This window comes from Hemicordylus capensis, chromosome 1 (genome assembly GCF_027244095.1).
Source record: "Hemicordylus capensis ecotype Gifberg chromosome 1, rHemCap1.1.pri, whole genome shotgun sequence".
NCBI lineage: Eukaryota > Metazoa > Chordata > Lepidosauria > Squamata > Cordylidae > Hemicordylus > Hemicordylus capensis.
Window position 1 is genome coordinate 423692093 of NC_069657.1, and position 26641 is coordinate 423718733.

The following is a 26641-nucleotide window of genomic DNA, read 5'->3' on the forward strand; positions in this document are numbered from 1 at the left end:
CTCCTTCAGGTGCCCCCACCAGCTCAGTAGAGATGGGTGGTGTCTACAGACGGGGCATTCTCTACTGTTGCACTCAGTCTATGAACTCCACACCCAGACAGGCTCTTCTGGCACATGTGCTGCTATCTCTTTGGTGCTAGTCCAGGGATCTACACATTTAGGCTCAGCTCACTAGCCAGCCATTATTTGTGGTCGCCACCAATCTCCACTCTTCCCACAGATCCTTTTCTGGTTTCTGGCACATAGAGACAAGCAGGTCTTCTGTCATTTGCACTGGAATATGGAAATGGTAAGAAACAGTGGGAACCCTCTCCTACTGCTTAGAAAGGATTGTCATTTCTTACCTTCTCTGAAAAGGCAGTGGAGATGAGAACTGTGAGATCTGTATGGTGTGGGGTGTCCTGCTTGCTAGAGGGCTCTAGGGTCATGAGCCACTGATGAGCTGGCAAATGGATCTGTAGATGCCTGTGATAGGCACAGACTCTTTTGTTCCCCCAGTCCCTTTTAAAGTTTTAGTTTTGGCTGCCAGTGTTGATTGCTGGTTGTGTTTATTGTCTATTGTGATGGCATTTTATTTTTAAACCTCTTGGCAAGTTTTTATGTGAAAGGACAAGGAAGCATCGCAATCTGAACATAGAAAATGGCTAGATAAATATGCAGCCTAACTTCCTATGGTTCAGGGCTGTGGTCTCCAGAATGTATAGAGCCTAATTTGAGATGCTTTTCCTGGGACTCAGTAGTAGCATGCACACCTTCTCCCCTTCCCACACATTTCTATCATCTAAATTGCAAACACATTTAAAAATAAATACAAACAAAAAATTTGATAGCCTATTTTATAAAAAAAAAGAATTAACTTAGTAAGTGCCTTGCTAGCTCAGATTTGCTTCTTTCATTTGTATTTTCTTTAAGGTTCCATTCTCTATATAGTAAACCTTTGGATTTTTAAGGCTGTGCGCTTGGAGATGTAAATTACTCCTGAGGTATCAAGTGGGGGGGCCCTCTACATAGTCAGATTGCTTTGTTTTGACATTTATCTTGCTCTGATCGTTCTGCCAGTTGGCTTTAGGCACGGCTACCAAAAGAGTGAGCACATGTTGCATTCATTAACTTTCCTCTGGCTCTGCTCAATTTTGCAAGTCAGACAAAAGCATGATCATATTAAAGGGACTGCAGTACAGTTGTAATATGAGTTCTCTCTCACATACACAATGAAATAATAACCTTGAGAAAGCTGTATTTCTCTCCCTCTCCCCCCACCCCCGGTTGGAGATCCTATGCCACATCAAATCAGTGCAGACTCCACATTCGCTTACATGTGGACTGTGGGTGCCACAACCTTCTAATAACCAAATATAACCACAGGATGCTGCAATAATAGATTCAATCTTAATTTGCATCTTAATTGGAGAATACATATTGCAGTCACAACAACCATGTGATATAGGCCAGCCTTAAAGATACTGGCTGACATCCCATTGAAGCACCTGCGGAGCAAGCAAAGTTGAACCAGCACAAGGAGATCACACCACTGGGTAAGAAAACCCAAGGGTTTGCGCAAAAGTTCCATTTTAAACACATTAGAGATGCCATTGCACATGGTTGCGTAAGCATGCTTGTGCCTGGAATGCAAGCTCCAGACTTAGTGCAAGTACTTAGCACAACAGCTTTGCACTAGTGCGACATTCTTCTACAAATGGTTCATTAGGATGTCAGCCATTGACTGGCCAAAGATTACCCAGTGAACTTCATGGTTAAGTGGGGATTTGAACCTTGGGCTCTTGGATCCAATTGCAATATTCTATTCATTCTAACACATTAGGTGTGAAGTACATCACAGTTGCATGTGATACATCTGAGCAACTGTGTTTAGGATGGAGTATGGTGCGGGGGGGATAAGTGTGTGTGTGTGTGTGTCTGTAAAAAGTCAGGCCCAAGGCAGTGTTTATCTAGTGCAGTGTCCTGTTTCCCACAGTGGCCCAGCAGATGCCTCTGGGAAGCCCACAAACAGGAGGTGAAGGCATGTCCTCTCTCCTGTTGTTGTTCCCCAGAAACTGGTATTCTGAGGTATCCTGTCTCTGAAGCTGGGTGTAGCCTATAGGCATCAAAACTAGTAGTAGCCACTGGGGGACCTGGCCTTCATAAATTTGTCTAAGCCCCTTTTAAAGCCATCTAGGTTGGTGGCTGTCACCACATCCTGTGGCAGAGAATTCCATAGATTATGTGCTGTGTGAAGACGTACTTCCTTTATCCTAAATTTCCAGGCTGTCAATTCCATGGGATGCCCCCTAGTTTTTGTGTGAGAGAAGGAGAATATATTCCCTCTATCCACTGTCTCTTCTTCACATTGCTTGCATTTGAGATGAAAGTTTGGGGTGGTGTACAAATTTGATAGATAAATAAATAAAATAAATAAAAATTTGGGCAAGTATGCAGAATGGAACTTGTGCTTCAGCTGTTGCTCACTTTCCTCCAATTTCTTGCCTCTGAGAAAACACTTGGCACCTTTTTCTATGGGCATGTGATTCCCTTGATATCTGTCTTCCTGTTTTCCATTTCCCCCCCTTTTCTCTAAAGCACCTTGAAGTGCCAGTAGGTGAATCATGCCCCCCCCCCTTGTACAATGGTAAAAATGCACTGCAAACAAAGGGATCAGCTCTCTCCACCTCCTTATTGGCTGTTCGCTCTTCCTTCTGCCCTTTGTGCAAACTTTTCTTCAAATTTGTGCAAACTTTTCTGCAGAACCTGCAGTTCCGTCTGATTCAAGTTAAAAAGAGCTTGAAATTCAGGGCTCCAAATCAAATGCCATATTTTTTGCAGGTTTCAGCAAAACAGTCTGAATTATGCTGAAAGCTATTGTGTCCCTGTCAGTTCCGCATACCATTTCCTAAAGAAATCTCTTAGACACTTTAATCACTGCTCTTTCCCAAACGTGTTCTCTCTCTTCTCCCGAAACTTGTAACACTTGGTGAGGTCTTTAATTCTTGGCTTGTGCTGTATGACAGATCGCTGGGCAGTGTCTGTGCTAGTAACTGCCTTTATTAGTGTATTTATGACGTCTAGGATTTAGCTCCTCCCTGCAGTACAGCCAAGGGTTTTTTCCCCCCTCCTCCATGCATCCCACCCCCTTCTGCTTCTCTCTTACACACTAAAGGCAGAATCTCTCCTTTTGCTCCGAGTCGAGCGTCAGGACTCAGAGGAGGAAAGCGTATTGTAAAGCGCTCTCAGTTGGGCTGCCCACAAGTGCTTTTGTAGTGGGCCATCTGGACTGGCAGCACTTCCTCAGAATCCAAACTATGTTGTCTGATCTGGAGAGCTGGGGCTTGCTGTGAAACTCTGGAGCGGCAGCAGGAAACGTAGACAGAAGTGGTTTGTCGCTCTCCTAACGTAGGTGGCAAGAATGGAAGACGGCTTGCCGTGCCTAGCTGCAGTGTGCAATTCCTCAGCACTTATGAACTTCTGCACTGGTAAAGTATAGCTTCCTATTTTTGTTAGCTGGTAATGCCAGGACAACCTCTCCAGTTCCTTACTAACTTCATAGGGAAAATGTGATGGTGTTTTTCCTTCCTTCTGTTTTAAAACATGTCCTTCTGAATCTACTACAATCCCCTCCACAAATGCATATAGTATTAGAAGGAAAATTATTTACCTCCTTGCAGCCAAGGAATCGGTTCTTTTCACAGACCTGGTTTGTGGCGGCCTCAAGGAGAGTAAATGTGTGTTTTTAGGCAGTAAACGCTAATCATATAAAATGTGAAATAAAGTCCAAACGCTCATTCAGCAGGGCTACTCTTGTAGTATGAAAAATCCATTTACACTGAAGGAGATTGAATATTGCACTGTTTAAAACACGGGGTGGGGGGAGAGAAGGGGAGAACCATTATGTATTTTTAAAATTCATCATGCTTTAAACATGAGCCTTTTTAATGCTTTTGCATTTTCAGAAAAGAGGCTTAAGTGAACCTAAGTTATAGTAATGCATTAAGGGGGAAAAAAAGGTTGAACCCCTAGAGGAAAGTTTTGGCTTGCGTAGCGGGGCCCTCAGGAAGTTGTACCATAAAACATCTATACACAGTAAGTCATTATGTATGGTGGAGTCTTGAGCATTTAGAGAAGGGTTTATATTTCTGCACAGCATGTGATATTTTCCAGACCAATTTATTTCTGGCTTTCTTGTAATCGTTAATCGGCAATTACTGAAGTATCTCAGCATGACTATATTTGCATACATCATTATCAATGGCTTAATCTCTGTATTCTGGAAAGCTAGTGATGGTACTCTTTCTCCATCATAATTCATGGAAGTTCTTTGTGTTCTAAATATGTATATTATGGCCAAGACTATAAAGCCAAAGCACAAAGTGGGAGAGTGAAAAATTTAATCCTGTTTTAAAAACACACCCAAAGATAAGTGAGCATTTATTCATTTTGATGACTTGTCTAAATCAGTTTTGGTGTGTGTGTGTGAGAGAGAGAGAGAGAGAGAGAGAGAGTGTGTGTGTGTGAGAGAGAGAGCGCATGTGTGTTTAAAAATATATATGAATAAAAAGGCCAACTGTAAAGCATTGAGATTAAGATAAAATTATTTCTGCAGAAAAACATAAACTGTTAAAATAGAAACTGCTTCATACCCAGAAAAGAGTTGTTTTTCCACACGTGCTTTTATTGGTAGGAAAAAATGCTGCATGATATTAAATTTGCTAAGTAACATTCAATACTTTTATCTGTTGTAGAAGCCAGTATATTCAGTTGTAGGAAACATAGTACAAATATGTTGAAATCATGGGGGTTGGGAGATGGGAATATTCTGATGTTTGTAAATGACTGTTTTTACTATTTTAATATTCCTCTTCAGAATGCAACTTGTTCTGTTTAGATTGTGAGAATATGTGATGATAAGTAGTGAGACAGGTGGCTTTCTCAACTTGTCACCTTTTTAGTTCTGCTGAGTGCCATCATTGGGCGCAGTCCAAATCCCATTGACACTGATGCCTGTGGGTTGCATCCATGCTCTTTGATTACAGTTTTTTAGATCCATTCATTTAAACACAAACACAGGCTCGCGCATGCACACACACACACACACACACACACACACACAACAGGTATGGCAAGGTTGGTCAGAGTCAGAAGTGGAACTCAAGTATCATATGCCATGTGTGCTGTGTAATCCTGGTTGTAAATATCAATGCTTTCATTTCAACAGGGAGTGAAACCACAACATCTTTGGTCATTTGTGACAAAAGTTGTTCCAGTTCAAGCCAGTAAAGTTTCTGCAACTGGTTTGGTGCATCTAGTTCCATTTCACAGGAAAAACATGTGAATGGGTCAAATTTTATTTCTACTAGGTCCAGACTTACCCCACAACATTTATGGGTATAATTTTTAAATAAAAATAACTAGATTACTTAGTAGCAAATTTGTAACTTATTTTAACTACTTAAACTGGGTGGCAGCCTTAATCCTCAAGGCAGCTGGACTTTATTGTTTTAAGAGGACAAAGTTCAAAAGCCTACACAAACAAAAATGTGTAAAAATTCCTCCTAGGTTTTAATTTTACATGATCATGATTCATTCTACTTGGATCCAAGGAATGTATGTCTGCATATAAAAGTGTGTGTGTGTTTGTTCAATTGAACGCTTATTTTGAACTACTCATCTGAATTTTTGTTAAAGTTATCTTCTGCTTGAAATTGAACAAACTTTATAATATGATTCTGATTCAGGAAAAAAATAAATCTCAGATTCAGGTTCGACTCACTGCAAATAAGTATGCTTAATGCTGCAGCCACTGTTAGGACATGGCATATATTTATTTTATTCAATCACACATTTTTTTCACTTAACCAGATAGTAGCAGAACACTGAAAGGTCATCTTTGGATCAATATTGTAGGAAATCAATTTGATGATGATGGAGTCATGTTGGTAATGTGAGACCATTGAGTTTTCCAGTGCAATCTGCAATTTTGATTGTAATCTGGAGCTACAAATGAAACTGGTGACCAGAGATGTGGGGTGGAAAATTTTCCAGGGGAAAAAAATCCATACTTTATTTTTCTAGTGGAACATTTTCCCTTTCTAAAATTCATTGGCTGATATCCAGATTAGCATTGCTCACTTGAAGCAATGCAAGTTCCAAACTATGCCTGTGCTATCGCTTGAATGGAGGAAGGGGCTACTACTTTCACCAGTCGATGAGGGAGTCATGTTGGTACTGCAAGACCAGAGAGCTTTGCAATGCAATCTGCAGTTTTGATTGTAATTTGGAGCTACAAATGAAACTGGTGACCAGAGAGGGAAAGGGAGATTGGCAAAAGTTGCCCCTTCCCCTGCTCAAGCAAGCAACAGAGCAGCCAAAATCTGGAACTCTCACTGCTGTATGTACACAGTGCTGGTTTGGATGTCCAGCACTGTTTCATAAAATTCATTAGTAAGAATGAATGGATGCCAATGCAATACTAGGCAAGTTCAGCAATTTCAAAGTTGTGATCAGTGTTTTTCAATTGGATATACCAAGGAAATGTATGAGAGTGCACATAGGCTTTACTGATTTATTTCAAATTTTTAAAAAATCTTTCCACATAAAGCTATTTGTTTCAGAATAATAGAACACATGATAGGTCTTTATTGATTCCCGCCCCCTCCCCACAATCAAATATTTCAGTTCAACTAATTGGCTACTTGAAAAACCTTTGAAATACAGTGTAGGAAATTAATGTAGTAGAAGTGGGTGGTTCGTTTATGTGGCATGAATAGGTCAAAAAACATGCCAGATCATTTAATCTATTTAGGGCATCAGGAAAATGTTATAGGTTTTTAAAAGGAAAAATGCAATATTTATGCAAATGAAGGGTAAATTTGCGAGGGGAAAAGTCCCAGACATTTTTCCAATTCAAAATGTTACAGAAAACCCACATCTCTTGTGAAGGGTATGATTTAGTTGTGTGTGTGTGTGTGTGTGTATGTATGTATGTATGTATGTATGTTGTAGTTTTGATTAAGTGCCGTCAATTCGGTGTCGACTCTTAGCAAACCCCATAGATCGATTCTCTCCAGGATGATCTGACTTCAACTTGGCCTTTAAGGTCTCTCAGTGGTGCATTCATTGCTGCAGTAATCGAATCCACCCACCTTCTCTTTCTTTCAACTTTTCCCAGCATTATGGCCTCCTCAAGGGAGCTGGGTCTTCACATAATCTAGTAGTAGTTGATTTGTATTAAGGTTACCAGTACCTTAATACAGTGCAACCCCATATAGGCCATAGGCATACTGTTAACAGATGCTTATGCTAGATAAGTTGTTGCCGATTGATGGTAATATATAGGCTCACCTCTTATCCTGGACAACAGAAAAATGTCCTTTGTGTCTCTCTCTGCAAGTAGTGAAGAGTGCAGTGTAATAGGACATGTGCTATTTGGATCCAATCTGGCATGGAACCAAACCTTATTTATCCCAGAACAACTGCTTTCGTGGTTCTAAACATCTGGGGTGTGTGCGTGTGTGTAAACAGTTGAAACAAAAACATTATTTTAATGGAAAGGCAATAAATGTGCAGGGTCATGGTTTAGGAAAATACTTGAACGTTGCTGATGCTGCAGAGACACTGTCACTTTAGGCACCTGTCTGCTCTACAGCTGAAACAATTAATATCACCCACTCATATTTAAGCACCCTGGATGCCTGGCTCCAAACTAACTTGGTTATGGAGAAACAGTTCTACCATTCATGCTCCTTCAGCAGGAATAGAGAAATTATGGGCAAAGTTTAGTATTAAGATCTTGACTTGGCTACCGTTTGAATTTTCTGTGCACTATGATTTATTAAGGAAGAGACATGTATTTGTCTTTTTAATTAAATGTTTAGAAAGATTCAGCCCAGGATGCCACTGGGCTGAGCTAGCAATGATTGCTAGGTTTGAAGCTCAGGTCTAAATATGAGATGTCAGGTTTCAGTGAAGAGACTTACAAGTGGAGGCTTGAGAGTTATTTTGTATTGTCACCTATGGAGGTATCTCTTATTCCTGTTGTATGGTGGAGGGGGAAAAAATAAGGAAATCCTCCGCCAATATTATGAAGATATTTGGTTTTCTACTTTGTGTGTCTGTTCCCACTTCCAGACTGGGACTGAAAAGGTCCTATATGCATACGTTGGTATCTTGAAAGTAGTCATGTTGATGTGGCCCTCTGCAGGGCTGGTATCTTAATAAAATAAAATAAAATTGAAGTTGGTAAGAGGATTGGACTGTGGATTGAAGATGCTGTTATACTGCTCACAGGGAGGTCTGGTTCTGTAAGCTGCTTGGATGGGAGAATTCCTGGGAGCTATATGTCAACTACTCTGAATTCCTTGAAGAAAAAGCAGGTTATTTATAAAATAATTGGAAGCAATTTTCCTGTCCTGCTCTGGTATTCAATAAGACATGGTTCTGAAATCGTAGTTGCAAAAATGAAAAGGTGTACTGTTTCTTTAAAGTTCAAGGCACAGTATTTTCATCAGAAGAAAAATGGTTAAAGATCAAACAGATGGTGGTAGGATTGTTGCCACCAAGCAGAAAATTGGAGATGTCATGGAGTATTCTAGATAGCAAGGTATGTGGTAACATGCATGGACCCTGAGGGAGCAAGAGGCAGGGGAAACGTAGCATAAATAAATGTAGCACTTCCAAACAGTTTATTCCTGATTGCTTAAATCTGTGACTCGTTCCGTATCTCTCAAAGAAACAATTGCATACGTCAGAATCTCTTTATTTGGAATGAAAAATGTAGCTTTGTCTTAAGAGTTCATTCAGAACACATGCAGGTAAATTTCTCATGTGAATTTAGGTTGCCTTTGTTAGAAGTAAGATAATTGTATTTATTTTGAATTAATGTTGAAATTGTGTGGTGGATTCATGACCTAGAAATTTCTCCCCCCACCCCTGTGTGATACATTCATGCTTTTTCTCAGGCTTGCTTTGATCAGGAACCAAACATATGTTAAACTGACTCTCAGAATGTTGTTCTCTTCTGATTGAGTCTCCCTTTTCAGGTAACTGATACCGCAGAGCATGTCTTGCCTTTTCCAGCTGTGCCCAGAATAACCTAGACTATGTCAGCACTGTGCAGAATGGTGAGGAAAGCCGGCTTGGAAGACGCAGCAAGTGATTGTTTGACTGATGAGCACAAACCAGAGGACACAATAACCGCATACTAGGGTGGTTCTTTGGGGGAGTGGAGCACTCTTCAGTGTGGTTTCTAAGGCCTTTACCTTAGATGGTATCTGACTATACTCCAGCATAAAGGAAGTAATTTCATGAAATGGCTCTATACTTGCATAAGCTAAATATAGAGAGATTACTTTCATGGGTACTACAATTCCTCTCTCACACTTTATATAATAGGTAATCTCTGGGGAAAGCTTTAAAATGCCTGCTTTAAAAAAAAGACAAGGTGGCATTAGTTAACATTTTAAAGCAGCAGTCATAATTACACTGGAGACACCAGTCGTCTATCATGTGCTGTTTGCACCACCTCTTTCTAATGACCATAATAATTCATCTGAATAACCAAGAGGGGAAGGCGGCTCACTAGATCAGGATGCTGAGTATTATGCAAATATTTTCTGTAACCTTGAAAGCTTAATCCATTTTCAAGAGTAATTTTATAGTAAGCCTCCCTAAATAATGAAAAAAGTGCTCAGTCTCCCTATCCCTGGCCCTATCCATCCCCAGCACAGTACCTCCAGTGACTGTTGCTGGTATCTATCTTATGTTTCTTTTTAGATTGTGAGCCCTTTGGGACAGGGTTCCAGCTTATTTGTTTGTTATTTCTCTGTGTAAACCACCCTGAGCAATCAATCAATCAATCAATAGGGGCCCAAAACCTCATGGACATGTCATAGTTCGGCATCTTGAGTAAGAAGGGAAAATAAAGGGAAAATGCAAGGGAAAATAAAAAGGCAGGTTGGGTGTGGTGTGTAGTTTGCCATACTGATTATTTCATGGAACTATTTCTTGTACTGTACGATGCACCACCAGCACATTGGATGAGTACATCTGATGTCTAAAATGCCCCTCACAGATGCATTTTTTACAGCTTATTTGCACTTGAAACGGAATCATATGATGCAGTATTCTCTGGACTGTACTGTTCAAAATGCAGGTGGGGAAATCATGTGTTCTATCTTACCACTATGAATTAGCCTCCCCAGCAGAGGTGGTCCATAGAGCACAAGGCCCCAGTGAATTGCTCAGAGCCTCAAATCTCATCAGCTGCCTCCCTCCTCCATGATTTCTTCCAGAAAGGAAGTGCAGCAGTGGAGGCACCTGCACTGACCATGGGAGAGAGTGCCTAGCCTCATCCAACTCTCTACTGCTGCAACCTTCATCGGTGTTGTATTATCATATTAGATACTTTAAAAGCTTATGCTTGAATTTAGCCACCTAATGGCCCAGTGGGGAAATGACTTGACTAGCAAGCCAGAGGTTGCCAGTTCGAATCCCCACTGGGAAACACCTCTATTGGGCAGCAGTGATATAAGAAGATGCTGAAAAGCATCATCTCATACTGCAGTGGTAAACCCCTCCTGTAAAGACAACCACAGGGCTCTGTGGTCACCAGGAGTCGACACCGACCCGACAGCACACTTTACCTTTTATGATTGTTTAATTATCAAAATAGGGGCTGTGGGCCCAAGGCCTAGATCCTTTAGCACTGCCCCACTCCCTTCACATTAAAAACAAAACAAAAATACCCTTACTATGTCAGGGAGATGACATATGCCTGACATGCCTAGCTTAAATCCTTCTCCCTAATGTGTTGGGTTTTTAAAATTAGTGTGTGTGTTTTTATGGTGGAACATCAGAAGGTGTGATGCCCCACCAGAAGACTTCTAAGTACAATCCAGAAAGTGCTGCAGTAAGGGGTTCTAGGGCTTGTGCATATTGTATTTGTGGGGAGGATATGCCATTCTCCCTCCTGGCATCTCCTTACTCTAATTTATTATTAGAAGACAGACCTCAAATGGCCACCTTGAGCTAACTTTTTTTAAAGGCAGTGTTTGAGCAGGATAAATGTGGACCAGTTACCTGGAGACAATTGTGAAACTCCCTTGTATTGATTAAGTAATGCTTATTTTCAGGCTCCCAAAACATGGAAGTTGAGAAAGCAATCAAGGACAGCCAGGCTGAAAGACTGGAACAGTGGTATCTGGGGGCCAGTTCCCACTTTAGAGTACAAAATGTATGCACATTGCAAGAAACATCAGTGGTGCATGCACACACAATTTAAGTCTTGACCTATCAAAAACATTTCAAGGCAGATTGCAAATCAGCAATAGAATGAAACCTAATTGGCTGACATCCAGACTAAATTACTCAGTAGTGCTACTCAGAGGAGTTATTCTAAAGGACTACTTAATTTCAGCAGTAGTACTCAGGAACAGTTTAGTCTGGATGTCAGCCAATTGGCATTAAAACAAAAGCACAATCAGCAAACATCCGGCATTAAAAAATAACTTTTAAAAAATCGAAAGTTGCAGCAGATAAGACTACCAGTAACCAGAGTTAAAAGGACCTGGCAAATGAAACCATTTTTATCTGACACCGCAAACTAACAAAAGTTGACATAAGCTGAACAAACCTAGGAAAGGTGAGTCAGGACATCACAACTGAATTGGCCCAGTCTTCAGTCTGCACCTGCACAACCTCATTATATGGCGCTACCCCCCTAAAAAGTCATTTTTGGATAGTCTCCTGGCATGCACAGTTTCTCAATGGAAAGAGGTGGTCCTGTGAGTATCTCTTTTTAGTGCAATCTCCTGATGTTGCAACTTGATCCTCTCCCAGGTACTGCTTCTTTAGTTCTTTTATAGAGGTACATCTGTATTATTATTTCTCCTGGGTATGCTTGGAATGTGCTTCTCAGTGCCCAGCTGATTGGCTGGGCGGCAGAGGCACCTGATTGGCTGAGGTGCACCCAAGAGGATTGGTCACTGCGGCGGCGGGCCGGCCGCGGAGACCAGATGCAACAGCAGGCAAGGTCCAGGAGGAGGGAAAGAAAGTGGGGTGGGGGGAGGGCAGAAGTGGCAGTGGGGAGGAGAGGCGGCTGGGCCCAGCATGGGCCGGCCGTGGTTAAGAAGCGGAGACTGAGGCAGAAGGTGGGTGTGGAGGAGAGGTAACCGCCAGCCCCAAAGAGCACACAGATGCTGTGTGCGGGGTCGGCTAGTATACCTGATTCTACAATTGAGTCCCCTTCAGGCCCAGTGGGTCATGCATGTAAGATGCCATTGTGGTGTAGTGGTTAGAGTGTTTGGACTATGACTTGGGAGATCCCTTCTGAATAGTACAATCCAGGGAATAGTACTGGATAGTACTATTCTGTACTTGAATAGTACTATTCAATTCTGAATAGTACAGGGAATACTGTACCATATGATTCTGTTTCAAGTGCAAATATGCTGTAAAGAATGAATCTGTGGGGGGCATTTTAGGTATTGGATGTACTCATCCAGTGTGCTGGTGGTGCATCATACACTGCAAGAAACAGTTTGAAGAAATAGTCAGTATGACAAACTACAAAAGTTCAAATCCCCATTCAGCCATAAAACTCAGAGGGTGTTTTCAGTGACTGAAAGAGTCAATTTTCTTTCAACCTAATCTACCTCATAGATTGTTGTGAGGATAAATATAATCATGTATTTTGCTCTGGGCTGCTTGGAGGAAAAGTGAGATATAAATGTGTATTGAAGTCTGATATGTGAAATAGGTTGGGGTGTGTGTCTGTGTGTGTTTTGAGAGAAAGAATAGAGTTAGGCCCTGAAAGTTGCCAAAAACGTTCCAGTAGTGAGATGATCAGTGGGACTACAATTAACTTGGCCCAAGAAGGGAGAATTTTTAATGAGTGCTGCTTTTTTAGTCTTGTAACTGTGGCTGATTTAGCTGTTCTCCACCTGGTATCAGTTACTTCACATAAACAAAGCCTTGTATGACATCCTAAATTTAAAAACAAAAGCGATCATTATAAATGGCTTGTTCATGCAAATGAACCCGCATGTAGAACTTTCTCTCAATAGATCAAGTCGTCTGATGTGGGACTAAATGAGAACTCTGCATGGATTAATAGGAGTAGACATACCAAGCTTTCTGAAGCCTGGGTCACTGAGATGCAGCTGTGTCGTTGGTTGTATACAAACTTTGGATGCAGCTTTCCCAGGCAAAGATTGTGCTTCCCTCTCTTCTCATTTTTGATCACAATGTCTCATGTGGAATGGAGAACTGAAAGATTCAGAAAGGTGAAAAACAATTTTCAAAGCAGAGTTGTTGAAACAGGAAGCCTAAGAGTGGTTCACTTTTTGCATATATTTATGGGCGCATTGTTAGGTAGCATGATGTGAAAGGCTTGAAATGTATGGTGTTCCTCAGACCACACTGCACTTGAGAGTTCTGCACTTTTATTTGAATATTTGTTCTCTTGACCATAACTCTGTGGTTCATTGGGTAGACCTTAATTACCTGCACAGGTAATTACTTAATCACCTCTTAATTATTTGGGAGGCAAGTTCGTAAGGATGCATGTGGAGAGATTGGGGGAGAGATACCTAAGCTAATGTATACACAACTGACAATCCTGTAGTTCCATTCATTCATTCATTCATTCATTCATTCATTCATTCAATTTCTATACCACCCTTCCAAAAATGGCTCAGGGCAATTTACACAGAGAAATAATAAATAAATAAGATCGATCTCTATCCCCAAAGGGCTCACAATCTAAAAAGAAACATAAGATAGACACCAGCAACAGTCACTGGAGGTACTGTGCTGGGGGTGGATAGGGCCAGTTACTCTCCCCCTGCTAAATAAAGAGAATCACCACATTAAAAGGCGCCTCTTTTCCACGTTAGCAGGTGTTGTAATATTTGTGATAGTCAGCATTAATTGTCCCCTTTGACCTAGGTTCTTTATGAACTGTTTTTTTAAAGAAATAAATTTAAATTAAAAAATTCTACTTTAAAATGTAAGAATCTGATTTTTTATAAAAAAAATCATGTATCTTTTTAAACAAAATCATGTATCTTTTTTTTTATCAACCCTGTATGTCAGCCACTTTTCTTTAGATGAAATGTTATACAAATTTGGGCATATGCACGTAGTAGACTATATGTGCTCTTGGGACATGCCTACCTGATCTCCAGCTATGCATGCAGGATCCTTCAGCGAATCACCCCTAAACATGGTGGTTTTTAACAATGTATTTTGTTTGAAGTTAGTACTTCCCATGTTATGAATCATGCCCTACTGTTCTGTCTTATGCTGGTCTTGGCCCGTAATAAAGATGATTGATTGATTGTGTAAAATAAGGTATTGAAAACTTCCTCCACCTTATTCTGGTGTGAAACATAGTACATTCAGTTACTTTTAAGCTGGCTCAGACTGGCCCACAGGACAACAGGGCATATTCCCGGTGTGTCCCACCCACAGGGTGCCCCTGCGCCCTGCTGCACTCAGCAGCAGTGAATACTCCCACCCTTAAGGACCCATTCTACTCAAAACCCGGTGCCCTCCCCACATATATCCCACCGCCCCCTCAGTGCCTCCAGTCCAGCCCTGCTTTTAAGTACCAGGATTATTAATGCAAAATCTAGTATCTGTCAGTAATTGGGGAGTTTGACTTTATTTTGCACAAGAAAATCCACAAAGAAACAAACTCTTCAAAATATAAAATAGATACTCTCTCTCTCTCTCTCTCTCTCTCTCTCTCTCTCTCTCTCTCTCTATATATATATATATATTTGTCCCGTGTGTGTATGTGTGTATGTATAGATAGATAGATAGATAGATAGGTTTTTTTAATTAATGTGCTTGCAAAAATGAAGTAAAAGGACAGCTGGAAATTGGTAGAATATCAACTTCAGACAGTTTTCTAACTTCAAACAGTTTTCTTTTCTTTTCTTTAATAGTTAACGTATGGTAAATTTGATTCATGGTAAATTTGAATCCGAGAAAGATCTTCTGCTTCTCTTGGGCATTATGTCATATTTTTTAATTATTGATTTGATTGAGTGTTAAAATATGTTTAGAACAATAATGGTTAAAAACTGCTGATTATTCAGAAGTTATTTTAATTTTTTTTAGTCTCCAGAATATTTTGGTGTAGAAAGTAGTTTATACAGCTAATTTCAATGACAGGCTTGTGTACAAAATTTGGTATCAATTTGTAGGTAATCTGGAAGTATGCACTTCTGTCACCCAAACACACCCACACACAAAACTCTTTAAGAAATAATAGATGCTTTTTGTAGGACTAACACATGGGAACTATTTTTATCATCTTGGTGTAATATAGTCTACTTTTTATTTTATTGTTTATAAAATGTCTGGGCATCTCAAGGCAACGTGCAATCTTTCTAAAGCCATCAGAAAAAGAATAATAAAGCTATAAATGTCCAGGAAAGAAAATATTACACTAGCAAATTCATCAGAATCCAAGAAAACTCCTTACGATTTTTTTTAAAAAGTGTTTTGCTGGCCAATGCCACAAAACAAAGGGGCCAGTCTAATTTTCCAGGTGAGGGCAGCCTATAAAGTGAATTCTACAACAAAGAAGGTCCGTGCTTTTCATGGTCTTAGATTTAACTATTGTAAACAACAGTGTGAAGAGCATGTCCTCTCCAGATGACCTTAATAAGCCAGGGGATGTATATGGGACAAGGCACTCCTATGGGTAGAACCACAGAATATTAGAGTTGGAAGGGACATGGGAGGTCTTCTGGTCCAACCCGCTGAAGGAGACTGCTACTGCGTGCGTGGCAGATGGCCATCCAGCCTCTGCTTGGAAATCTCCAGCAAAGGAGAGCCCATAGTTGCATAAGACAGACGGTTCCACTGTTGAACAGCTCTTACAGCCAGCAAAGTCGTCCTAATTTCTAGCCTGGATCTGTGTCCTTGTAATTTCAACCCATTGGTCCTCATCCTGCCCGCAGGAGCAACAAAGAACAAGTTCACTCCTCCTCCTGTGTGGCAGCCCTTCAGTTACTTGAAGATGGCAATCTTCTATCTCCTTAGTCTTTTCTCCCCCCAGGCAGTCAGCTTCTTCAACCATTCCTCATACTGCTTGGTGTCCAGATATCTCACCATCTTTATTGCCCTCATAAGAACAACCTTGCTGCATCAGGCCCAAGGCCCATCTAGACCAGCATCCTGTTTCACACAGTGGCCCACCAGATGCCGCTGGAAGCCTGCAAACAGGAGGGCATGCCCTCTCTCCTGCTGTTACTCCTCTGCAACTGGTATTCAGAGCACCTCCTCTGAACCCGTTCTAGTTTGTCAGTGCAGGACTAATACATTGGATGCAGGGGTCAGGACTTCAAAGGAAAAAATCAACACTCACTTGCCTGGAAGCAAGTGGATAGCCAGTGCAAATTTAAGACTGGGGTGGTATGATTCCCCTCTCCATTCAATAGATGAGCAGCTGCATTTCATACCAATAGAAGTTTCCAAACCATTTCCAACTATTATATGTATAGACTGCTTATTAGTAAAAGTTCTTAAAGTGTTTTACATAGGACAATAAATAAATAAGATGGTTCCCTGTGCCAAAAGGGCTCACATTGTAAAATAATATAAGAGATGGCATCTGGTAAGATGCTGTGCCGGGGGTGAATTTGGCCAGTTGCACCCCCCTTGCTAAATATAAGAGAGTCACCAGTGTAAAAAGATGCCTCTTTGCTCAGTTATTGGAGGTTTTCAAGAGCAATCCTGCACAAACCATAAGTAATGTGCATAAAATGGTTTTTGTGTTTTTTTTTGTTTTGAGCTCGAAACTAAACGCAGGTGGCAGAAATGTTTTGTTGAAACAGCAGTCCACCTTGGTTGTTTCAACGAATCAAAACGTTTTTGAGTGTTTCTGCCATAGGAAACAATGGGAAAACTCAAAACACTCCATTGTTCCCCATGGGTAGCTCCTAGGGACACCAAAGTGGTTTGTGTGGTAGGGCATGATGGGTCCTACCTATCACCCAATAGGGATGTGCATGAACCATTGGCCGGATGGTTCAGCGGTGTGTGTGTGTGTGTTACATTAAGGAACAGGGAGGGTGCCCTTGCCCCCCCCCGCCACATTTCCCTCACCAGCACTGTGCAGTTATGGTGGCAGTGCTGGTGGGAGAAATGTGGTGGGGCTTAGTAAGGGCACCCTCCCTGCTCCTTCAAGGTAACACCCTGTCGAACTGGTCCAAATGCCAGACTTCCGAACTGGTTTGACGGTCTGGAAAAGGACTACATATTCCTACCACCCAGTCCACAAAAGAAATGGGCAAGCGGGCGACTTTAAACCAATGTTTAACTTTCCCCCCAAACCCCCATAGGATCCTATGATTGTTTTGTTCCAAGCTCGAAACAGGCCATTTATTTAAACAGCATTTTGTTCTGAGCACAAAACATTCGAAACAGCCCATTTTGAGCTGAAACATTTTGCACATCCCAAGTCATTGTTTGTTAACACATAGGCTCTAACATGTACTCTGCATAGTACAGCTTAGTGATTGTTGAACAAAACTTGGCTGCAGAATAGTACAGGCAGCAAAGATATTAACCCGCTCACACCTTGTTTAATTCACAGAAAATTTAACATCAACTGGTTCACTTCCAATGCTAATTTATGAAGCAATGACCAAATAAATAAATAAATAAATCTTTAAGTGGAACTAGGGCAGTTTGAACAAGAAATTAATCTTGATAAAGTCCCATACATATTTTAGGCTCTTATCTCTTACAGCAGGATTTTCCTGCTATACTACCTAGGGTAAAAAGAGGTGGGAGTGTTCTTGCTTTTCTTTGAAATTTTCATTTTGATCAGTGTCTCTTTGACTCCTGTTGCTCATGTGTTTAGTTTAGAAATGAGGATTAATTTGTTTGCATGTTCTTTTTTTAAAAAAAAAACTGGTTCAACAGACTTTATTCTTATCACAGTGCCAAAAAGGACATAATCTGCTGGGAAAGTCCCCCCCACCCACCCCGGCCAAGAGTCCCAGTCTCACTGAAATGAACAGAACGGTGTTAAAACATGGTAGTACAGTTTTGCCTTGTTGTTTTCACACATGTCCTATAGCTTACAGCAAGACTTGTCAAGGTGCAATTCTGTGCACATTTGCAACTTGAGTTCTTATGTGTTTGCAGCACGGAATCGAAGCATTAAATAATTTGAATTAGTTCAGATTCATCAGTATTTTTTAATTCTCCAATTCAAATACTAAAGTGGTTTGGTAACAAGTTTTCATCAGGTTTAGATGCATTTAATGCAGAATAACTGCAAACACTTTCAATGCAATGTAGCTCTTTAAAATGAATACAAGGGTGACTATTTAACTTGAGAAAAATATTTTTCAACTGTTTGTGCTTTTTAAAAAAATTGTTTGGTGGGGTTTTTTTAACGATGAAAATATATAGAACAAAAAAACAGTAAAACAAAACATTAATCACAAACATCTTTTGTATTTAGGGGTTCGATTCAAGTTCAAGGCAGGAAAGATATTTTAGGTTTGGAGTCACTGAAAAATATGTCTCTGAACTGGTTTTGGGTTTCAGTTCAACTCCCTGATGTGTAGTGTGTCCTTTGAAGCCATTTCGTGGCATGGATGGTTAGAAACCCAAACTGCAGGGATATTGCCTCTCGCAGTTATCTGCATGTGTAAAGTTGGATGATTCAGAATCATTCTAACCCAGGCATCGAACAGTGCAATGTTGCAACCGTCCATGTCAGTTCAGGGGAAATGGCTGTAACACTTTCAGGCTACCACTTGTACTCTTTGTCTTAAAGAACCACAATTTTCTGTGGAATATATCAGACAGTGAGATTAGGGCTATGCTGTCATGTTGATCCAACATGCATGTTGGACTCATTATTAGTGATTCTGTCACGACAGCAGAGAGCCTTGACATTTGGAATGCCAACAGCGTTCTTTTCTTTTGTGATGGAACTCGGACATGCCTGTTGGAACTACCCAGCTCTCTCTTCCTCTCTCCTCCTGAGACAGTTGGGGATGTGTTCATCCACAACTACAGGATGTGTTCTGTGCACTCAGCCAGCTGCCTCGCCTTCTGCAGCACTGTTCCCTCTAACAGGGATCCCCAGACGTTGTTGACGACAACTCCCAGCATCCCCAGCTTCAGTGGCCTTTGGCTGGAGATTATGGGAGTTGTTGACTACAACATCTGGGAATCCCTGTTAGGGGGAACACTGTTCCACAGCTTCTGTTTAAAAATGTAGGGGGTTTCCCTCCTTTCAACCTCTTTTAGGTTTCCAACTGGCATGGGAGATTGTGGGATTAATAATTTTAGGGATGTAGCTGTGGTTGCATCTCCAAAAAAATCCTACAAATGCCACAGTCCCCCATGCCAGTTGGAAAACCCCTACCTTTTTAAACAGAAGCTGAAAAAGTGAGGCTGCTGGAGGAGTGCTCCATGTGGAACCAAGAGGACATCTTGTGGACTGTCTTCTGACTCCTACTGGGTCCAGAGTAAAAGAGCGGTAGGAGGAGAGGTCAGAACCGGGGGACGGTAGGGGAGTCAGAAAGAAAGGTAGGGTTTCTTACCAGCCCTCATTTGACACAGATAAAATGACAGCTGGAAGGGTCAACCCCTCACCACAGTGTGTCAACCCCCTCACTGTGTGTCAACCCCTCCCTGCAGTTTCCCTGTTAGGTCAGATTGGGACCTGACATTTTAGACCAGGGTTGCTCAGCTTTGACCTTCCTGCAGATGTTGACCTACAACTCCCATAATCCCTGGCTATCGGCCACTGTGGCTGGGGATTATGGGCGTTGTAGTCCAAAAACAGCTGGGTGGCCAAAGTTGTGTAGGTCTGTTTTAGGCCATGCACAGGCCTGGTAAAAATCCTATTATAAAATTCACACGTGTTTCACACAGATCAAAGTGACCTCATGTTTGTAAATGAAGCTACCTTAATTTCAGAGAAAATCCATACGAAGGGACTACCCCATCCACATTTCATGAGTTGGGATAACTAATACTTACAAACTAACATCACTGACAGAACAAAATAAACAGAGTCCATAAATGAGGAATTGGGCTGGCTCTGACTACCCAGCATAATGAATTCAGTATTTTTTCTGTTTTGTCTTTGAAATAATGTCCCAGAATTGATCAGGAAATTATGGGTTTAAACACAATTTTCCTTCTGGGCAGAAATGTTCTAGAGACTGCACCACAAACTAAAAAATGTACCCGAGTCTGTTGTTGGAATAAGCAAGGAATGTTGAGCAAGTTTGCAAAAGCATACTGTTTTGAATAAGCCTCTTTCTAGTTGTATTTTGAATTCTCATGGTTTATAGCGGAGTATCTGTCTTGGATCAGGTAAAATGTGTTTACAATCCTCTTTTTATGCGTATTTGGTAACTTAATTTTAAACAGATACAGGACAAAACTGCTGTTTAAAATATGCATGCAGTTAGTTTGCAACTGTAGACTTGATTTGCCAAGCAACATATACAATTCAGCCCCTTTCCCATGTCTTTCTGGCCCCAGTCGCCGTATTTCCAAAGCACAGCCCTGCTGGATCAGGTCTAAGGTCTATCTAGTCCCGTATGCTGTTTCCCACAGTGCCCCACCAGATGCCTCTGGGAAGCCCACAAGTAGGAAATGAAGGCTTGCCTTCTATCCTGCTGTTGCTCCCCAGAAACTGGTATTCAGAGGCCTCCTGCCTCTGAACCTGGAGGTAGTCTATAGCCATCAAGACTAGTACCCATTGAAAGACAGAGACATAAGTTTTGGGTGGTATAAAAATGTTAAATAAATAAATACAATAATAGACCTGGTCTCCATGAATTTGTCCAGGCCCTTTTTAAAGCCATCTATGTTGGTGGCTATCACCACATCCTGTGGCAGAGAATTTCATAGATTAATTATGTGCTGTGTGAACTAGTATTTCCTTTTATCAGTCTTGAGTTTCCTGGTAAACAGACAATTGGTTCATCTAGGTAAAGTGTGCTGTCAAGTCGATTTTGTCTCCTGGCGCCCACAGAGTCCTGTGGTTTTCTTTGGTAGAATACAGGGAGGGTTTACCATTGCCTCCTCCCGTACAGTATGAGATGATACCTCTCAGCATCTTCCTGTATCGCTGCTGCCCAATATAGTAGCAGCAGGGATTCAAACTGGCAACCTTCTGCTTGTTAGTCAAGCATTTCCCCGCTGCGCCACTTAAGGTGGTTGGTTCATCTAGCTCAGTATTATCCAAGGTTTCATGCAGGAGCCTTTCCCAGCCCTACCTGGAGATGCCAGAGATTTAACTTGGAACTCTTTGCATACAAAGAAGACACTCTGCCCCTGAGCCATGGCCCATCCTCAGTCCATTCCGTCCAAAGTGGCCTGTAAGATATAGTAGCTCCTTCCCCAGGAATTTAGGTCTCCATGAGCTATGTGGGGTCAATGCCAGTAACTGCAACGCATTAGAGTGCCTTGTGTCTGCGCAACAGATGTTCTGATAAACTATTTTAGAAGTCTTTTGCTACTTTTTTTTAACCCAGTCATTAAGTTTTTCATTTCGCTAACAAAGGCATGCATCTCTATCACCAAGAGCACAGCTGCTCAAGGCTGAGAAGGGTGGAGCTGGCGCATAAAATGGGAAATGGTTCTAAAATGTCCATAACAGTGTGATATTTACATTTGTGTGCAAGCTATTTAAGTCCCCTTTAAAGATATTTGAAAGCCTCAAATGTGTGTCTATTGAATCTAGCCCCTGTTGAAACTGAATCAGAGTTGCAAAGGGCAAATTCCCTAGACATAACAGGTGCCCATTCATCCTCCTGCTAATAATCTTTGGAGATTCCATACCTTCTTGACCAGACTGTTCAACTGCCCAACTGTCATGTTTTTCCATTGTCAGCTTTGGCTCTTTATATCTGTCTGATGACCCCAAGTGTCCACCGTACCTCAGCAGAACTGAATCTATACCAGAGAAAGTGCTTCTGTTATCTGCTACATCTTGCACATGATGCTTCTGGTAGGAAGCCCAAAATAGCACACTGAAATGCAACAAGATCACGTTGCTGTCATGCATTCAGATGGTGAACCACGATAACTGAATTCTTGTCTGTGGAACAATGTCCTTGCCTGTTTATCCTTTCTCCCCCAGTGTTGTAATTCTGTGTGTGTGTGTGTGTGTGTGTGTGTGTGTGTGTGTGTGTGTGTGTCTTGCCCTTAAAATAGGGCTAGGTGAGAATACAAATGTTTGTGAAAGAGTGACAATGCCCCATACTGCAGTGCAAATTTGTGTGATCTTTCAGGCTGCCAGTCTCTACTGACTATTGCTTGCTCATCCCACCCAGCAGCAGTGTGGTTCCTGTGGTTGGTTCCCAATGTTTTGCATTGTGAGGGAGGTGAGGAGGATGGAGGCTAAAATGGACTCTTCCTGGTCAGCTGTTGATTTCTCCTTCCAGTCAGCAAGAACACTATCAGGTGCACGGTAAACAGAGGCACAGCAAAGGGGGGGGGGGAATGAAAGAAACCAGTAGTTCTAGTAATAACGAATCTGCCTATTTTACTTTCACTATCCCTACAACTGGACTAAATTTGGTCCAATTCATAGGCAGTTCACAGATTAGCCTACTTGCACCTCAAATATTCATGAGGTGAATATTTGAGGTGCAAATATTTGAGGTGGTATTTTCACCTCAGAAATACCATCTTGAATTGGGGTGGATGACATCACAAACTATGTGTTTAAGGTGTCCCTATATGTCCCTACAGCCACCCAATGGTGCAGTGGGGAAGTAACTTGCTTAGGGAGCAAGAGGTTGCTGGTTCAAATCCCCGCTGGTATGTGCCCCAGATATGGGAAACACCTATATCAGGCAGCAGCTATATAGGAAGATGCTGAAAGGCATCCTCTCATACTGCACGGGAGATGGCAATGGTAAATCCCTTCTGTATTCTACCAAAGACAGCCACAGGGCTCCGTGGTCACCAGGAGTCGACACCGACTTGATGGCACAACTTTACTTTATATGTCCCTACAACTGTACCAAATTTGGGCCAAATCAGTTCCCAATTGCACCTCAAATGTTCACTTGTCCATCATCTTGGATCGGGGTGGATGACATCATCAGACTACACCACTGAGGTGTCCCTACAACTGTATCAAATTTGGTTCAAATTGGTTAGATGGTCCACAAGTTAGTCCACTTGCGCCTCAAAAGTTAATGCATCCGCCATCTTGAATTGCGGTGGATGACATCATCACAGACAATGCTGTTGAGGTAGGTGTCCCTACAATTGTACCTGATTTGGTTCGTATTGGTCCAGGTACCGTATTGCACAGTTGATAGGGGGACACACACACACAGACACCCCATGCCTGGTGATCTCATAAGCCTACTAGAAAGTAGGCTAAAAAAAGGAACCATCCTCCCCAGCATTCTAAAATAAATGAGGACAAAACTTTGTAAGTGGATAAGATTCGGGGTAAGGTGTGTGTGTGTGGGGGGGGGGGTGTCCATTGGATCATGCAACATCACTATTGCTCCAGTTGCACTGACTGCCAGTGGCCTACAATACCGCACAGTGTCTCTCAGGTGGTTTCAGCACTGCTGCTAGCTGTTTCATTTTTTAAGTGCTTTAGTTTGCAGAAGAGCACTCTTGTACAGTTCCTGAAATAAATCGGAAATAATGGCTGTCGTGTCACAGAACTGCATTTGCACAGTTTTCCGGAGCTTGAACAAAAGAGCTCTAAAAAAAATGCCCGTGTGCACAGTGTGTGGGCCAATATGTTTCTGGGCTCCATTCTATTTCACTCATGCCTGCTTTCTCTGGACATTCGGAGAGGTCCTCTCCTGTTCTACCAGTTTCCAAATGACAGCTGATTGGCACACGAGAGAGAGAGAGCGCGCGTGCGAGAGAGAGTGCTTTCTTGGTAACAGAATTCAGAATGTAAAATTCCTTGTCTTGAGAGATCTGTTTAGCTTCCTTCCTGCTGCTTCCTAAAAACATGTGTGTTCAGGGCTGCTTTTAATCTTGTCTGACACCCTCTTGGTTTTTATTATTTCTGTCTTCTGCCTTGCTGACGTAGTTCTTATTTCTATTGACTGGGGGTCGGTGGTTGTAAGCTGCTTTGAACACTGATGGAAAAGTTGGATAGAAATATTGCAAATAAAGTGTGTGTGCGTGCACGAGCATATTTTCAATTGTGTGTGCATTTGACAAGAATGACACTCCTTTAGTAGCTTGCTGATGTGGGTACTGGGCACAATCGCTAAAAATGTTCACACTGTAAGTTCTGTGACAGCAAAATTAATAGCAAAATATTTGTGGTGAAACTTCATGTATTACCTGCTGGAGATATGAGTCATATACCAATATGAGTAATCTAGATATAGATCCATGTAATTTTAACGGGTTTGTGGTAGCAGATTTAATTGTGGTATTCTCAAGTAAATGAGAATGAATTCTAGGTACGTATTGAATTCTGAGTATTCTCTTCTTTTGATGCCAACTTCTGTTTGAGGTTCTTACAGGAATAACATTAAAGTTGTCTCTGCATTGCTCATTAGTATCCTTCAAATCTAGTAATCTGCTCATGAAAGAGGCCACTTCTGACTGGAGTAGAATTCCAGCAAGAGCCAAAAAATTTAAGAGGTTCAGTGGGGGAGAATCGCTTCTCCAGATTGCCATGTCCTAATGAAACAGTTGTTCCCTTGCTTTATATATTTGACCTAGAAAATCACCCTAGCATATTCCAAGGCCAGGCCTTGAGTGTCTACTCCATATCAGCTCTCATGGGAAAAAATCTGTGTCATACCTACCAATACAAGCAGATCTACACGTTATAGCTACTACATGGAGGCTGTTTTAAATTTCCCCACCTGGCAGCTATTAACACTTTTTTATGAGTCAGTTCTGTACAGCTGCGTGCCACACAGATTGGGATAAAAAATGCCCACTCATCCATTGTAAAGTGTCCATGGTGGAGCTATTAATGTGGTATCTCTATGGTTAGGTAGTCCTAGCCTCAGATAGATTGTCCTGGAGAAGTTCAACGTCTGCGCTGAAGCCATCTTGTACAGAGCTGCTCAGGATTTTATGGTCTCCATGGGTCCATCTCTGTTTATATCTGGTCACATTGTTCAGGGTGTACTCTTGAGGTGGGTACTGCTACTGGACGGGATGATAGTGATCTGTGGGCAAGTGAGTTTGAGAACTTCTTGTTGTGGACAGATGGTTACCAAATAAAGATTAGGACTTTTAACATTGCAAGGGTGGGTGGCCTATTAGGATGGTCCATCCTTGGAGTCTTATGGATCTGAATGGATTTCTGCATGCTCTAGTGGAGTTTCCTGTTGTGATTGGTAGTCCGGGTGAATCTCAGGTTGACCTCTGGAACAGAGATGTATGAATGATGAACCTAACCAAGCATGGGCTAGAGTCCATTTCAGAGCAATGGTCACCACCACTATTGTAGGAACATAACTATAATTGAACAGGGGTGGCATGAGGGACTAGTGTCCTTGGGCCCATAAGGGAGAGCGGGTCCACCAGCTAAACAACATCTTGCTATTTGCTTCCCCTCTCCTGCCTCTCTGCTTCTTGGGCTTGAGAATTGTGCTTATGATCCAACTGAGTTTTGCTAAGTAAGGAGGAGACTGCCTTAATTACTCTGGCAGAAGAGTGTGTCTCGGTTGGTTCTTTTTGATACCACCAAACATGTTTTTTTCTGGGCTGCTTAGCTAGTGTTGGTCTAGGAAGCTGCCCTATACCGAGTCAGAACATTGGTCCATATAGCTTATTATTATCTCCCAAGTGATACATAAAGCTGGAAACCCAGCTTCCCAGTGATGGAAACTCCCAGGAGATACATAAAGCTACAGCCAGGGTTTTGTCTGGGACCCAATTTTTGGAACATGCATCTCCAATTATTATTTGATCTTTACATAAGAACATAGGAAGCTGCCTTATGCCAAGTCAGAACATTGGTCCATACAGCTTGGTCCATATTATCAATACTAATTGGCAGAGGCTCTCCAAGGCAGGAGTCTCTCCCAGCCCTACCTGGAGAATGCCAGGGATTCAATCTGGGACCTTCTGCATACAAGAAGACGCTCAACCATTGAGCTTACAGACATAGGAATCTGCCATATACCGAGTCAGACCATTGCTCCATCTAGCTCAGTATTGTTTACACAGACTGGCAGCGGCTTCTCCAAGGTTGCAGGCAGGAATTTCTCTCATCCCTGTCTTGGAGATGCCAGAGAGGGAACTTGGAGCCTAGATACTCTTCCCAGAGCAGCTCCATCCCCTAAGGGGAATATCTTACAGTGCTCCCATGTAGTCTCCTATTCAGATGCAACCAAGGTGGACCCTGCTTAGCTAAGGGTACAAGTCATGTTTGCTACCATAAGACTAGCTCTCCTCCCAGTCCTATCCCCTAAGGGAAATATTTTGCATCAGATAGGCCTTGCATGTAGTCACCCATCCAAATGCAAACCAAGGTGAACCCTGCTTAGCAAAGGAGACAGTTCATGCTTGCTACTGTTGGACTGGTTCTTTATTGGCTTCCAGTTAGTTTCTAAGCACAATCAAAGGTGCTGGCAATTGCTTTTAAAACCCTAAACAGTTTGAGGCCAGGGTATTTAAAGAACCACCTTTCCCCACA

General features: G+C 41.8%; 1 protein-coding gene across 10 annotated transcripts in view; it reads left to right on the forward strand.

Annotated features, from left to right (window-relative positions):
• Positions 1-26641, forward strand: part of EML4 (EMAP like 4) — a 217536-nt gene that overhangs the window by 83301 nt on the left and 107594 nt on the right. For 5 of the 10 annotated variants that reach the window (XM_053311318.1, XM_053311340.1, XM_053311357.1 and 2 more), the window contains exon 1: positions 21883-21997. The exons of 3 other annotated variants lie outside the window; for them this stretch is intronic. In XM_053311318.1, the coding sequence (XP_053167293.1) occupies positions 21904-21997 (94 nt within the window). In that variant the 5' untranslated portion in view covers positions 21883-21903. Of the gene's footprint in view, positions 1-3168; positions 3468-21882; positions 21998-26641 lie in introns of those variants that run through there. 2 more of the 10 variants (XM_053311336.1, XM_053311345.1) reach the window with 2 other exon arrangements.